At 39.6% G+C, this 15,981-nt stretch overlaps 1 protein-coding gene across 2 annotated transcripts in view; it reads left to right on the top strand.

The window, feature by feature from the left end:
* The window catches only part of LRP5 (LDL receptor related protein 5), a 142,842-nt gene extending 127,066 nt beyond the window's left edge, over window positions 1-15,776 (top strand). Inside the window, exons 16-23 of one of the 2 annotated variants that reach the window (XM_082760655.1) lie at window positions 1,080-1,289; window positions 3,304-3,429; window positions 5,257-5,493; window positions 6,207-6,317; window positions 8,174-8,419; window positions 11,674-11,813; window positions 14,637-14,734; window positions 15,374-15,776. In XM_082760655.1, coding sequence (XP_082616781.1) covers window positions 1,080-1,289; window positions 3,304-3,429; window positions 5,257-5,493; window positions 6,207-6,317; window positions 8,174-8,419; window positions 11,674-11,813; window positions 14,637-14,734; window positions 15,374-15,635 — 1,430 coding nt within the window. In that variant the 3' untranslated portion in view covers window positions 15,636-15,776. The remainder of the gene's footprint in view (window positions 1-1,079; window positions 1,290-3,303; window positions 3,430-5,256; window positions 5,494-6,206; window positions 6,318-8,173; window positions 8,420-11,673; window positions 11,814-14,636; window positions 14,735-15,373) is intronic. The other variant, XM_082760656.1, reaches the window with a different exon arrangement.
* Window positions 15,777-15,981: the final 205 nt, after the last annotated feature.

The following is a 15,981-nucleotide window of genomic DNA, read 5'->3' as shown; positions in this document are numbered from 1 at the left end:
TAAGGGTTTGTTTTTTTTTTGCAATCATTATCTCTGAGGATGTGATACAGCATATGACATGATTTGATTGCTTGATTCTTGTTTTGTATGATTACTGTGTGTTGTGTTTTATGAGAGGAATGGCAGTAAAGCTAATTACTTCTATTTCACTCTTGCTTGTACATTCCAACAAAGTTTACTGCTAGGTGTGTGAATGTATTGTTTTAAAAAAAAAGTTCCAAGAGAGGAGACCCCCCACAACCCAGTGGGATAGGGGAGATAACTGCAAAAAGCAAAAACTCACAGGTTGAGATAGGGACATTTTAATAAGAAAGAAAAAGGGAAAGCAAAATGATTAAAAATAATAAAAATAAATGAAACAAGCAATGCACAATGCACATTCACTGCCTGCTGAATGATGCCCAGCCAGTCCCCAAGCAACGGCAGCCTCAATTTGATGACTGAGCATGATGCACATGGTATGGAATATCCCTTTGGCCAGTTTGGGTCAGCAGTGCTTGTTCTGTCCCCTTCCAGCTCCCTGTGCACCCCAGCCTCCACCCTGGCAGGGCAGCATGAAAAGCCAAAAAGTCCTTGACTTAGTGTAAGCACTGCTCTGCAACAACTAAAACATAGGTGTATAATCAACATATTTTCATTCTAAATCCAAAACATTCCAGCTACTATGAAGAAAATTAACTCTATCCCAGCCAAAACCATAACAAAACTGCTCACAGTTATTTATAACAGACCATGCCAATGTGAGGCTCTTCATGGCTGGCTGACGAGCCAACGTACCCAAGGATGAGCTGTGCTTCATACTGGAGCTGCTTGCCCTTGTAATAATTTGTTGCACTTACCTGAAATGAAACTCAACAAGTACTGCCATGGTCTGCCAAGACAAATGGAGCGTTAACCTAAGAGCTCCTTCTGAAATGAATGTACTGGAGCTGGTTTTAGAAACCCCCAAAATCATGTCAGAGCATTTTTCAGAATGTAGTGGTTTTTTTTTTCTTTGTGTGTTTTTTGTTTTGGTTTGGTTGGTTGGTTTGGTTTTGTTGTTGTTGAAATGAGTTAAAAGTTGTTTCTGTTGATCTCAGGTGCTAACCGCGTGACCCTGGAGGACTCCAACATCCTTCAGCCGATGGGACTGACGGTGCTGGGGAATCACCTGTACTGGATTGATCGTCAGCAGCAGATGATTGAGAGAGTGGAGAAAACTAATGGGTACAAAAGGACTAGAATTCAAGGCCGAATCGCTCACCTAACAGGCATTCATGCTGTGGAAGAACTCGATATGGAGGAATTCTGTGAGTTTATTTAAATATCTCTCTGTGACTCTTGGCCACTGTCTTTCAAATTCCTCATCCAGCTGTGTGTTTTAATAATACTGCCCTGTGGGCTTTAAGTTAAGACATGGAGTGCTTTCAACTTGGAGGGCTGGGACTCTAGAACAGAAAGATAAACAAGTTTCTTACTCTTGTCCAGAGGAGTCCTCCTGTTCAGCTAGACTGTGCAATTTCACAACACCTTAGTTAGTTGCTTTGCACGAGCTCACGTGATACTGAATTCACTCTAAAAGTTGTTTGGAATTACGGTTTTTAATTTTATGTGTATATATAAGTACAACCAAGTAACAGAGTTCAAAAAAATCTTTAAAAAGAAAGGAGAGGATAGTAATTGCCTTTTCTTGAAGCATTTCAGACCCATTTCTAAAATGTGACTGGTTTGACTCAGCACAATTGATAACATAAAAGCCTCCAGTAAGGGAGGGGGAATAGGCGGGAAGCTCCTAAAACGAGCTTCAGTGGTTGTGGAATTTCTCTCCTATCGAGGTGGAACTGATCCCTTCTGACAGGGGTCACTGATGGTTGGACCTTATTTTTCTGGCCTAGTGCCTCAGTTCCAGTGCCCTGAGGGAGAGTGCAGAATCCCCTTGAAGCAGTCGCTCCTCAGGGTGGCAACCTGCAGCTCCTCCTGCTTTTACCAGGCCTGCTGAGAATATAGAAGCACAAGATGTGGGAAACAGAAGGCCTCTTTAGACTTTGTGGCCGGTGATGAGTTGAACTTGTATGGTGACCCTGTGTAGGATTAATCTGTAAAGGGTACTTGGGGGACATTTATGTTTAATAAAAGAAAAAAAAAAGAGGACTTTATATCAATGTGTTTTCTAAAATGTCTGTTTTTTACGGCAAGAGTAATATTTATTCAGAGATGCACTGAAGCAAATCACTTTTTACATCTGAAATCTATCCAATATAGGTAACTTCTGTTACAAATGGGGAAAAAATACTTGTGTGTGTGTGCATGCCCACACAAGTATATGCATGCACTTCTTCTGCTAGCAGAAAACCTGCTAACCTGTGCCTCACATAGTAATGTTTCCATCCCTATGTTAAATTGATGAATTTATTAAGGGCGAAAGCAGACCACTGAGAAGTCTGAACAGATGGAAAACAACTTTGGCACAGAAATAATTATATTTATACTATTTCTTCCCTGTGGAAATTCTTGCTCCTCACAAGTAGTAAAGTATGCATTGTTCGGTGGCATCAAGAGTAACAGAGGCTCCTGCTCCACAGATCACTCCAGCAGATGCTCAGCACGCTTAAGACATGAGATAAGCAGGCAGGAGACTGGCTCTGTTCTCACTCAGACGGGCTGGGGTCTTCAGACAGTGACTTCACCTCTCTGTGCCTGTTTCTCATCCAACTAATGTTAATTTAGTTTGATTCCATTACAAGCTCTTGGGTACTCGGTGCTTCTGAATAACTGATTTGGGAACAGAACCATGTGTCTTCCGCCAGGTGTGTGTTCTTACACTGCAGTTTTGTGAGTAACAGGGAAGTGGTGAGGGCTTATTGGGGGGAACAGGAGCTGAGTGGTAGGGCTGGATATTAAGAGGTCTCTGAAATTAGAGGAGAGTTCCTGAGGATTTGGGGGAGGGTGGCATTCTGCAGTAATATATGTTAATTCTTCATGCCTGACTACCCTAGAAGTACAGATGGGATATGTAGGTACGTCTTAAGTGTGACCTTTTCAAATCTGCTTTCTCACTTCTTTTCACCTGAGCTCCCAAATTTGTTTTAGAAGTCCTTTAAAGGTCTCCATATCACTGTGTCTGGGAGAAACGTAGTCCTTGTGTAGCAGTAAATCAGCTTTTGAGCACAGACCTGAAAAATCCTGCAATTATTATCCTATGAATTTTAGTGAAATCTTATTTACTAAAAACAGAAGTGCTTTATGAGTGGTTTTGTGAGCTTGCCTTAGCTAGTAGTTAGGCTTTTTTTTAATACCAATATTCCTTCTTGTATGTTTCTGCAGCTGCACATCCATGCTCCCGTGACAATGGTGGGTGTTCGCACATCTGCATTGCCAAAGGGGATGGGACTCCAAGATGTTCATGTCCAGAGCACCTTGTGCTTCTACAGAATCTCTTAACTTGTGGAGGTGAGTTATGTAAATTTCTTAGCACAACTGTTAAAGATTAAAAAAAAAAAGATGGGGTTGAGGAGATCTTAAAACCATCGGAAAATTGGTCTTGACTATGTCACAAGCTGATATGCTGATAGGTCTTGAGAACTCTCTCTCTAAAATAAGATATTTTCAAAAATAACTAAATGAACGAAGTCAGAGTGATCAAAATCAGTTGGTAACTGATGCAAGCAACTTGTCCACCAAGGTATTTGTGACTTGTATATGGTATAAAATTATATGAACTTTCTGCAGGAGGTTGCATTCAAATCCAGAACATGAATTTACACACAGTGTTTTCTTAGACGTGATATGCTGCATTGTGTCTTAAATGTGACCTTTTGATTTTCTGCTTAAGTTTTTGGACGTGTGACTTTTCGTTGCATGCAGAATACTTGTGTTAGACCTTAAAACAGTTGCATCTTCCACTGAGAGTTTCTTAAGGTTTTATGATGTGGCAGCTTTGTGCTATAAACAACTGCTTATAACATCATACTGAATCAACCCATGATAACCTAGTAGCAGAAACTGTGCATGTGATTCCCACACCACTCTAGTCTTTCTAATGAATTTGGCCTGATAACATGAAACACTGTTCTGTCTAGTTAATGAGAGGCCAAAAACTCAGTTGCAGTCCTTTTTAATTAAGGTAGCTCTTGTCTTTCCATGTGGCTTTCCCTTTAGACTTCGATCTTCCAGTCCCAGGATTTTTGAAAATTGTTACCTTACTCTTGTAGAGGGGATTTAAAATGGGGAAAAAATATTTATTTTTTGGGTGGTATCCTGTGTTCAGTCATCTGTCCCTTTTGGTTGTCTTGGCTTTTTTATATACTCATTTTGCTGTGGATTTCATTCTTCTGGCTGAGCTCTGATCTCCCATGGGACAGTCCTTTCTATTATAAACTGTTTTCTTTCCCATGACCACAACATGCTATGTGGTTTCAGAGTAGTGGCTGTTACATCTGCAGGAGGGAAAATAAAACAATCTACTTATATTTGTTGCTGTACTTTTGTTTAAAAACAAAAACATGGCCTATGGGAGATTATATCTCACTACTTTATCTTCTATAAATGTAAAAATTAAGGGGCCTTCCTTTCAGTCTCTGTTTTTTGTTTGTTTGTTTTTATTCTAATCCTTCTGTAAACCTGCAACAGCTTTTTGATCTATCTGGTCTGCAGTAGTAGCAGCCCATAGCAAGCATTTCCAAGCAGATTTGTAGCTATTTTGATTAGAGAATATTTGTCCATGTACCCTCATGAACACTCCTGTCGAGCTTTTAAATGCAAGCTTGTGCCTGCCAAAAGAAGCCGTAATGTAGCAAATCATAGAATCGTATGTGGCTCTTGATTCAGACAGAACTAGTAATCTGGCTGTTGAATTATCTGAACAGGACGTTCCTATCAAAATTAATTCAAGAACTACCTTGATGTGTATATTTGGAATCTTTATCTTACCTACAGCTGCCAGGTCACTGGTTCTATTTGCAGTCCTCAGTATTGCTACACCAAATCGTAACTCATAAACTTAGAAATCATAGGATTTTGAAAAATCAAGCACATTTGGATTTTTACTTGCATTTTTGTTTTTCAAGCTCTTGATTATACTTCATCTCATTCTTGAACGTTTCTTCCTTAATGAAGGAGGATAGCAGCACTTTAAAAATAGCTTGCATTTTTACAGAAGAACTTAAGTGAATGCATAAGCATGATTTTCTCCGTCTGTGGAAAAAGTCTATCTCATTTTACTGTGTCAAAAGGGCTAAAATTGAATGCACACATGTGCTTTGTTTCCTCTTTCTCCAGAACCTCCAACTTGTTCCCCAGACCAATTTACCTGTGCAACTGGAGAAATTGACTGTATCCCAATGGCGTGGCGATGTGATGGATTTCCAGAGTGTGATGACCAGAGTGATGAAGATAGTTGCCCCATATGCTCTGCATCCCAGTTCCAGTGTGAGAAAGGACAATGTATTGATGCACATTTGCGGTGTAATGGAGAAATTGACTGCCAAGATAAATCTGATGAAGTGGATTGTGATAGTAAGATTCATTTTCCTTACCTCTTGGCTCTAACATAAGCACCTACTTGGGATTCTAATTATTCCTGATGTACATTTATGATTTTTAGTTTCAAATTGGGAAAAAAAGCGTTACCCATAAGCCTAGCTAAGCTATCAAATGATTCTGTTTTTCTCTATACAGTGAACCTTCCAGGGGTGCTGGTTACTATAAGAACTCTGTTTACTGATCCTTTAATATACTTTGACATCACAGAGATTCCAGAGTTAATTAACAAGCCCTTTTTACTAAAATGGAGACTTCTGTATATAGATAAGAAGTTTAACAGTTACTTAGCTGAGTAAGAGTTCATAGGGTGGCATAAGATAGCATAGAGTATATAATGTTTGATAATATATCGAGTTACTGCATTTTTTAAATGGCAGGTGATCAGTTACACTTTCTTAATTATTGTAAAAGATCCTTGCTGATTTATTCCCAATTTTGCACCAATGGGACCAAATTGACAAAGGATGTGGTGTTACTGGGATCAGAATTTTATTTTAGTCCCACTAAGTAGGATGTATAAGAAGAAGGAAGAATCAGAGAAATGCAGTTGCATTTTACCTACTGCAGCAAAACAAGTGTTCTGGTTCATACCTGTTCGTATTTGTGGCTTGACATGTCTCATGTTTTGTTTTTTTTAAGGTGCTGCCATGCCAGTAGTGCTTAATCTTTTTTTTCTTTCTGTGCAGCACTTTGTCTGCCCAATCAGTTTCGATGTGCCAGTGGCCAGTGCATCCTCCTGAAGCAACAATGTGACTCCTTTCCAGATTGCATCGATGGATCTGATGAGCTCATTTGTGGTGAGATGTCTTTGCTTCAGATTCAAGAGTTCTGTTTTCAGGTGTAATACCTTGCAACTATATGCAGAGCCTCAGACTCTGGGTAGGAATATTCCTTCAGGGAAACCCAGTGAGTCTTGGCCCTATACTCTCGCAGTTGTATTTGGCTGCTATACATACCCACATTCTTCCATTGATCTGTGTGGCAAAAGAGTGTGAGGTTGCAGCATAGCACAGCATGTCTGCAGTGCCATTATTCAAGATAATGCAATAATAGCAGTAGTGAAGATAAACAGAAATCCCAGTGTTAATTCAGGCTAGTTCTAAAATCCAGTATGGGATAATGCTGCCTTGTTTGGATATGTCTTCAGATCTACACCCAGAATGACCTGATTCCACTATGTGCTATTCCACTGAGTTCTTTGGAACATGCACAGCTGCTGCTAAGCTTGGGGTAGCTTTTAAAAATATGCAGCCCTATCTACTGCAATTACAGACTCGAGCTGGAGGCTAATTATGTGGAGCAACTAACATGCAAGTGTCCACAAAGACCACAAGCTGGTCTCTTAAAGTGCAGGTAGGAAAAGAATATAAGGAGAAACCTAGATTTTTCTGGACAAAAATGTTACTTTGAATTCTCAGGGCAGTAGGAGGTATATGCAAGTTACAGGCATGCTGACAGCAGTTGCTGTATTAGTCCTTAGCTGGATCTTATTGTACAGTCTGAAGTTAACAGTAAAAGTTACCTATTTCTGCTCTGCTTGCATATTCCCTTTTTTGTGTCATCTGGGTGACTAGTGCATGAAGTTTCACGCAGTGGGGCAGATTAAGGGAGCGTATAATGGTAGTCAAGTAGGTAGTAAAAATGTTTGCTACTTTCAGGATAAGAATCTTGCATTAAAAAAAAAAGCTAGAATTGAGAATTTTGTGCTTTAAATTAGGAATATGTTTTAATTTTGTCTTCGCTTTTTTCTGGTATCATATCTGAACTAATCTGCCTATTTAAAGATTACGTCCTCAGCTGCAATAAAAGCTGTTATGAACTAATAAGTACAACAGAAATGAATTCTTGTTGAGCTGTTAAAAGTTTATTGATAGATCTTTGTATTTCCTTTATCCTCCTTCTCAAATTTCAGTTCTTCTGCATTTCTTTCAACTGAAAGGCAAGAATTTGGGAATAATTTGGAATGTGTTGCCCATAGTCAATATGAGATGAAGTACAAAACTCATCTCAAATACTGCAGCACTTTTTATTATTTAACACTAGGCTGTAAATATGAGGAAAAGAAATAAAAAGTAGAAAGTATTAAAGGTATTTTGAGTTGTGCTTTTCCTCCAATTTGTAAGGTTCCTTTTAGAAAACAAGTTACTTAGTGACATTTTAGGAGGGAAAAGTATTCTGTTTAAGGGATATTTGAGGTATGAAGAGATCCACCATAGCTTCCCCACCAGTGAAGACTTTTATTTTTTTAATGGTATTGCTAGTCCAAATGGCTTTTGGGAGACCAGATTCCTCTATGGATAAGGAATTGTTTATGAGCGTCCTCTAACAGATTTTGAGGGTGTAGAGTAAATAAAACTGCATGGGCTATTATTATATCAACATGATAAGGAATCCTATTACGAGACGAATTGCTAGACAGAAAGGAGAGTAGCTTGGTATGACTTCTTTAAGTACATGGAGGGTAAGGAAGGGCATGGTGGTGTGTTGTGTGTTAAATCAGAATAGATAAAATTATGCCTGAGTTTGGTGCAGAGACTTTCAAAGACACTGTGTGAATGACTGGGAGCTGACTGATGTGCTGCACATGCTCTGGGACAGCGTCATACGTAGTGCCATGTTTAATAACCTCCTTGTTTTTTCCTTCTCTTTCCAGAAAAAACAAAGCCAGCCTCAGATGAACCACAACCCCACAGCAGTGCCATCGGTCCTGTCATTGGGATAATACTGTCCCTATTTGTCATGGGAGGAATGTACTTTGTTTGCCAGCGAGTGGTGTGTCAGCGCTATGCCGGGCCCAATAGCCCCTTTCCACATGAGTACGTCAGTGGAACCCCTCACGTCCCTCTTAACTTTATCGCTCCAGGAAGTTCTCAGCATGGCACTTTTACTGGTAAGGATGGTAAGAACCCTAATGAGTTACATTGTCTAGATATATGTATTTTTTACAGGTTTTGCAGGTTAATCGTCCTAGAGGTAGGGATTTCAAAGAGCAGAAATGGTGTTGTTGATCTGCTCTGTGGTTTTGGTATAAATCTGTGATTTGGATCAAATTTGCAAAAACTACTAGATGCAGTTCACTATGGACCTAGAAAATCACTAGATTTTTAACTACATTTTTTCCCTAGATTGCATGTACACATTTATCAAAGAAGATAGACACTATATAAATACTTCGCCTGAGAAAAACACCCCCTTTAACTTCCTGGTGTATGTAATGGAGTCTGTGTTTTGCATAATACTTCTTACTTGAGGCCTGCAAAACACTATGAAGAGTAGTGAACCATGCACAGTATTGGAAACTAAGAATGCTTTGTGCCATTCAGGGTCTTAGTGAGAGCTCTGTTCTGTTCTTTGTGCCTTGTACTCTGATGTCCTTGTTTCTGTCCTGTACATTCAAAGGTCTTCACACAGCTTTCCCCTGTGTGCTCAGGGTGGATAAGTTCTTTCGCAGTGGAAAGAACCAGAGAAAAGAAGTGAAGAAGCTTAGGCTAATGTAATACATTAAAGCAGGGGCTAAACATCCCTCCCCAAAGTTACAACAACAAATGTGGAAGAACATAAGCAGTCTGGGTGTGGTTTTGCAGTCTGGCTGCTCAGTGCCTGAAATGTAACGAAAACATCCCCTCTGGTTTAGTCCATCTCTGAGATAAATTTCCTGTTTGTTTTGGACAAAGTATTTGTATTCTCTCTGTGTCTCAGTCCTCCATCTGTAAAACAGCAAAACTTCTCTACCTTGCAAAGTAATCAAAACACCGATCCAGAGACTTGTATGCAGATATTAAGATGAGACTGAAGGACTTAAAAAGGCTGGGATATTCAGCTAATAGATAACAACCCAAAGTAAACACTTAAGTGATGTATTTTGAATGATTTTACAAATATAAAATATACTTTTCATAGAGGAAATAATAATTTCCTAACTATAAAGGCCTGAGAAGAAAGAATATTTCTTATTCAGGAAGCTGTAATGTAAATGGTCACCTGTAAACCTACCAGACAGGGTCAGAATGCAAGAAATCCATATTTCAGAGTGCTTAGAGTCTGTTTTTCCTGTCATCTTAAAATCAGATAAATGATAAACGTACAGACCAGTGAAAAGATGTGGCATTTCTTCATATAAACAAGATTTTGAGATGTGCTAACTGTTGGTTTCTTCTAGCCATGATTTTGAAGACAACCAGATACTCTTTTTTGCTTTTTAATGACTGTGGTCAGCTGTTCCTGTTTAAACTATGCTTTTATGGTTATCAGGAGGTTTTGTGGTAGGAAATAAAATTTGAAGATGAAATCATTGCAGGTGAAATCTTTGCAGTGGTGTTCTGAATTGGACTTCATATAAAAGCTTTTTTAATTAAAGAAAGTATTAGTGGTTTTTAATCTGTAGCACCGTGGGTGCTGATCTGAGTTGTCATTCTGATCCCTGTTCATATTTGTTGGGTTTATTTCCTAATCCTGCTGCCATAGATTTTTGTCTCTGTATTGTTGTTTGTTTGTTTTTTTTAATTACAACATCTGAAAAATCTTATCATTGATGTTAATTCTAAAGAGAAGACATAATTTATTAATAGCATGGCATTTCAAAAAAGCAAAGTGGCCATAAAAGATGCTCACAAATGGTCACTGCTTGTAATATATTATGTCCCAAGTCTCAAAAATTTCTGAAAACTTCCAAACTAAACTCTTTCATTAGAACTGGATATTCTGATAGGAAGAAGCTGAAAATCTATTGCCTGATTTAAGTGCATCATGGAATTAAACAGATTGGAGGATGTTTTCTTCCCCTTTTCCTGTCACCCAGATTTCCTTCCTTTTTCTTCTGTTGATTTTCAGTTTAAGCAATGATATTTTTTTTCAGTAAGGTTAATTATTTTTTGCTCTTGTTCATGAATTTGCAGTTAAATTTCTTTGGATGGAAATGAAAAAAATTAAAACTTTGTAGGTCTCTGCCTTTTTTCTCTTAAGCAATGTATAATGTTTGTTTGTTTGTTTGTTTTGATTGTTTTTGGCAAATGCATGAGTTTGTTTAATTGGAAAATTTTTTAATTAGCGATTTTGTGGAAAGTTTGGATCAGCTGTTCTAGAGATCCCTTCCTCGGCACTGTGACAGTTGTTTTTGAGGAGTTCACTGCTGCAGAGACACAATAGGTGGTCTGGGGATGAGATGTTTTCTTTACAAAACATAAATTTGAAAATATGTTGTTCCTTGTGATCCTGAAGTTTTTATATAAAAGATCATTCCAAAAGTGATGACCGAGTTGCATGGGTTTGCCAAGCTGTGGACTTGTTTGCTGTTTTGCATCGGTAGATGCAAAGGATCTGGAAAGGCTGGATCGATGGGCTGAGGTCAACTGTATGAAGTTCAACAAGGCCAAATGCCAGGTCCTGCACCTGGAGCAGAGCCCAAGCAGAGCTACAGGCTGGGAGATGAGTGGTTGGAAAGCTGTTTAGTCAGCTGAATATGAGCCAGCAGTGTGCTCAGGTGGCCAAGAAGGCCAACAGCATCCTGGCTTGTATCAGGAACAGTGTGGCCAGCAGGGCTAGGGAGGTGATCGTCCCCCTTTACTTGGCTCTGGTGAGGCCGCACCTTGAGTACTGTGTTCAGTTTTGGGCCCCTCGCTACAAGAAGGACTTTGAGGTGCTCGACTGAGTCCAGAGAAGGGTGACAAAGCTGGTGAGGTGTCTGGAGAACAAGTCTTACGAGGAGCGGCTGAGGGAGCTGGGCTTGTTCAGCCTGGAGAAGAGGAGGCTCGGGCGACCATATTGCTTTCTATAGGGACATTAAAGTAGGCTGTAGTGAGCTGGGAATAGGTCTGTTCTCCCACGTGCCTGGTGACAGGATGAGGGGGAATGGGCTGAAGTTGCACCAGGGAGGTTTAGGTTGGATATTAGGAAATACTTCTTTACTGAAAGGGTTGTTAAGGCATTGGAATGGGCTGCCCAGGGAAGTGGTTGAGTCACCATCCTTAGAGGTCTTTAAAAGACGTTTAGATGTAGAGCTTAGTGATATGGTTTAGTGGGAGACTTGTTAGTGTTAGGTCAGAGGTTGGACTAGGTGATCTTGGACGTCTCTTCCAGCCTAGACAATTCTGTGATTGTGTGATTCTATGAAGTTGTGGTTTGCCTAACCTTGCTTTTGTCTCTGTTTCATTGTAGGCATCTCTTGTGGAAAGTCTATGATTAGCTCCATGAGCCTCATGGGAGGAAGCAGTGGTGCCCCCTTGTATGACAGAAATCACGTTACTGGAGCTTCTTCTAGTAGCTCATCCAGCACTAAAGCCACTTTCTACCCTCAGGTATGTCTTGAAAATATAGATGTGAATTAGATCCACTTCTCAAGAAAATGAAGATGAAAATTTTTGCTACTACATAGGAAGTTAATAACAGTTGTTCTTGGGTGGTACTGTTTATGAAAAATACAGGCCTAGTCCAACACCTGCTGAACTTCACAAAAGGGCTTTGTTGTATTTCACCAAGGTTACACAATACTATATGATGTCTAAAATGTTTTGTTATTAGAGTGATACTCAGTTGGGTTGTTCCTGAGCATTTCTGTTCTTCTGTCTTGAGATACCTTTGTACCTCTTTTGCTCTTTGTGAACTGATGTCAGTGGCCCAATGACATTTTGTGCTGTATAATACAGCAGGCACACATGGAATGAAAAGACAAAGAGTAGAATGAAAATGCATAAGAAATAAGCTCAGCTTGCTCTTTACCTGAAGTGATGATTATTGAATCAAAGAACCAAGTGTTCACACTGGGAGAAAATGCTGGTACCAGAAGAGGTGGTTATATTTGCTTGTTTTGTTTTGTTTTTTTTTTCAGTTTTAACTTAACCTGCTTGTGGCTTTTAACTGTTGGAAGTGACAGAATTTTAGTCCCCAAATCAATTTCCTGATTTCAAAGATGTATAGTATGAATGGAAAAGAAGCTCTAAGAATACATAGGAGAGATCTAAGTTTACTCATTGCCAGTATTTGGTCATATGACAGTTTTTTCCTTAGTGCTTTTGAGCAGTAAATCCATTCACTTTTCTGTTTGCACAAGTTTGTAAAATTAATATTCTAGCTGCTGAGGTGGTTTTTCATTAGTGTTTAATTGGGAGCCCACATATCGTGTGGGTGTACATGTATGTGCCTTTGTGTACATGTAAACTGTTATATTATGTATGGGCATTTTGATTGATGGGGTTTTGCCTAGTGACAGGCATGTTGTCTCCCCTTAAAGAAGGCTAAAGATGGAGGAGAGATGACTGTGATGAGCTTATTAACTGAAAAGGTAAAATTGGTTAGACGTATTTTCTACGTTACCTTCTCAGTGAAGCCAAGCTATTCATGGCTAGCAGATACTGGAATTCAGCGGACCTCCTAATTTAGTTTGTCTCATGCTTCACCAGCATCTCTGAAACTTGCTGAACAATTTCATGCTAGTACATGGTTGTTGTGTCAATGCCACACTAAAAAGGATGAATAGAAAAAATGTAGGTGGATTTATTGAAAAGAAAAAATCTTAAATCTTGAAAGACAAAAGAAGCCCAAAAGCTGATCCTGGCTCTGCCTTTATATAGTATCTACATTTGACCCAGACTCTTCAATAAGGCTGCTGGCCTAAACTAACCTGATTGCTACTGGTAATTCTTCTGTCCTTTCAGTTCAGGGCTTTGTGAGCCAGGACTTTAAGGGACAATATCAGCCTTTTGTTTAGGAAAGGTGGGGTGCCAGATTCTTATACAGAGGCTGTTGTCAGGGCTTTACTGCTGATCCAAATGTTTTGGTCAGTTCTACCTGGTAACTAATTACCTAGCTTTATGTTGACAACAAAGACAAGTGGTCTGAGTGTCTAGATGTCTTGGCTTCCCCCTCACTGCCCAATATTTGTTTAATACACCTTAGTAGTACTGATGGATAGTCTGATACAGACTAGGGAAGAATTAGAAACTATGCTAGTTTATATATCTGAGAACCTGGCCACAGGCATCCTGGCTGACACTTTTTGCTGTATTTTATCTGAATGTGGAGTGTTGTTGATGCAGATCAGGATAGACCAAGAGGATTCAGAAGTAGAATTCTGGATGAGGTTCTTGGGGCAATTAGTTATCATCCCCCACAGCTGGCAATGTGTGGTATTCAAGCTTGTCTGCCTTCACATGAAGTCTGGATGCTGGGCTTGACATTATTAGTCACATTATCAGTATTATTGTAGGTGCTGATGAGCTCAGCTCAATGGCCAGGAGTCATTTTGATAGACACTGCACAGTGAAGACGTAAAGGATGATCTCTGTTCCAGTGATCTTACAGTATTACTGCGAGAGAAGGACAGAGGCTGAGGAAGGATGCTGTCACAGTTACTGTGGCAGGCTGTAGCTCAGCAGAATGCCCTAGAAAGGCTGCTCAGAAGATGCTCACAACAGTAGCAAGGCCTTGCCATCAGCAGCGATGCAATGGTTTTCTGCATTGGAAGGGATGAAGCACTCTCCTTAGTTTTAGGCCACTGTCCTGCTGGCCATGTCACAGGTTCTGCTTCCTGCTAGAGGGGTAAGAACCCTAAAGGAATTCTATTTATCCTGAATCATAACAAGCTGTTTTCATAGATTAAGGGTTATCAGCAATCATGTACATGCGCGCACAGGCTAGGGCAGGCTGTGACTATTTCTTAGCTCCTAGGCTCTTCGCATTGTGAACTGTGCCAAACTGGGCCTCCTGACCCTACTATTGTATGGTGGTAAGTTTAAGACCTGGAGGTCAAACAGACTTTTTTCCTATTAGCATTTGCTGAGGATGATGTCAGTCCTTACGTCCAAGGAACTGCACTGAGATTCATAAAAACTGGGTCCAGTTTCCAGCTTTACATCAGCCTTCCAGCAGCACAGTGAGTGCAGCAAGGAAGAAAATTCCCTTTACCACGAGAACACAGAAGACCTGCAATGTACCTAAGACCAGAGTTAATCTCTCATAGTGAACTTAGGTGACCTTTAAAAAATGCATTAATCTATCCAAACAGCAAGGGAATGAAACCAAAATAAGGCAGAGTGACCTGTTGAAGACATGAGTAATCTTTTCAAAATAAATAGAGCTGTATAATGAACTCAGACTTACATACTGCTTTTTATTTTTCCTAGATCTTGAACCCACCTCCGTCCCCAGCTACTGATCGCTCCCTGTATAATGCAGAGATGTTTTATTCCTCAAACATTCCTTCAACCACGAGATCTTACAGGTACAGCTTAGATAAATTTTCTGTTGACCCGTCCTTTAGTTTTGGATCTTAAGCAAAATGTTCTTGTTTGGACTTTGTTTGTTTGTTTTGAACAAGGTAAAAATGCCATCTTTCCCTCCATTCATAAATGACCATTCAAATTTAGATTATGCCAGCTGTGACCTTAAACAATAGATTTGCATCCTATTTTGATATAACAGGGTTTAACACCTTTCAACACAGTGTTGCTGATTAAGAATAAAACATGTGCAATGTATATATTGCTTTGTTATGGTGCCTTAGCATCCTGTGTAGAGAATTTCGGTGTTTTCTGTTAAAACTTTGGTGGATTGACCTATTTGTTAGTGACTGGACTAAATGGTCGTGGTGGTCTTCTCTGGCTGTCCAGATCTATAGATCCATCTGGTCAGGGGCTATCATAATGCTCTGCTGGCTGTGGGTGACTGTGCCATTCAAATTTAGCACAGTGGAAGTACTTCTTGTTTGGTTTCTATGAAAGCCATAGTTATGGCTCATATAGAATGAATAAACAGCTCTCTTGACTGGGAACACAAAGGCATTTGTTTTCAATCTCTTTGTTTCCCTTTTCCCCAAATTACAACTAATGCCCGTGCATTTTCTTTTTCATTTTCTTTGCAGGCCTTACCTTATACGAGGGATAGCTCCACCCACAACCCCATGCAGCACAGATGTGTGTGACAGTGACTATACTACCAGCCGATGGAAGGCCAACAAATACTATATAGATTTAAATTCAGACTCAGACCCTTATCCCCCTCCACCCACACCTCGCAGCCAGTATATGTCGGCAGAAGAAAGTTGCCCTCCATCTCCTGCCACAGAACGAAGCTATTTTCACCTCTACCCCCCTCCACCCTCTCCTTGTACAGACTCCTCATGACCTCAACAGAAGGAACTTTTCCTGTAAATATTTTTAAATATGAACAGATTTAAAATATATATTTTATGATTTAAAGTTAAATAGGGGTGGGACATTTTTTTTAAAAATGTGAATAAAAATGGGTGGGAGGGATGGGGCTGTGAAAATTGTACAGAGGAAGAATATTTATAAAATTGATTTTTTTAACTTAATTTCCATTCTTTTGTGCCATATTTGCCTTTTGAAATCTTGGAACTGAGTTAATCTCCAAAGGACTGGAGGGTGGGGGGAGGATGTTGAGCTTTTTTGAATTTTGTCACCTTTTTATATGCAAAATGTGTGTAATTATTTTTGCTAATGTGAGAAA

This window comes from Aythya marila, assembly GCF_965140915.1.
Source record: "Aythya marila genome assembly, chromosome: 5".
Taxonomy (NCBI): Eukaryota; Metazoa; Chordata; class Aves; order Anseriformes; family Anatidae; genus Aythya; species Aythya marila.
Note: the sequence above shows the minus strand (reverse complement) of the source record. Positions and strands in the feature narration are given on the sequence as shown.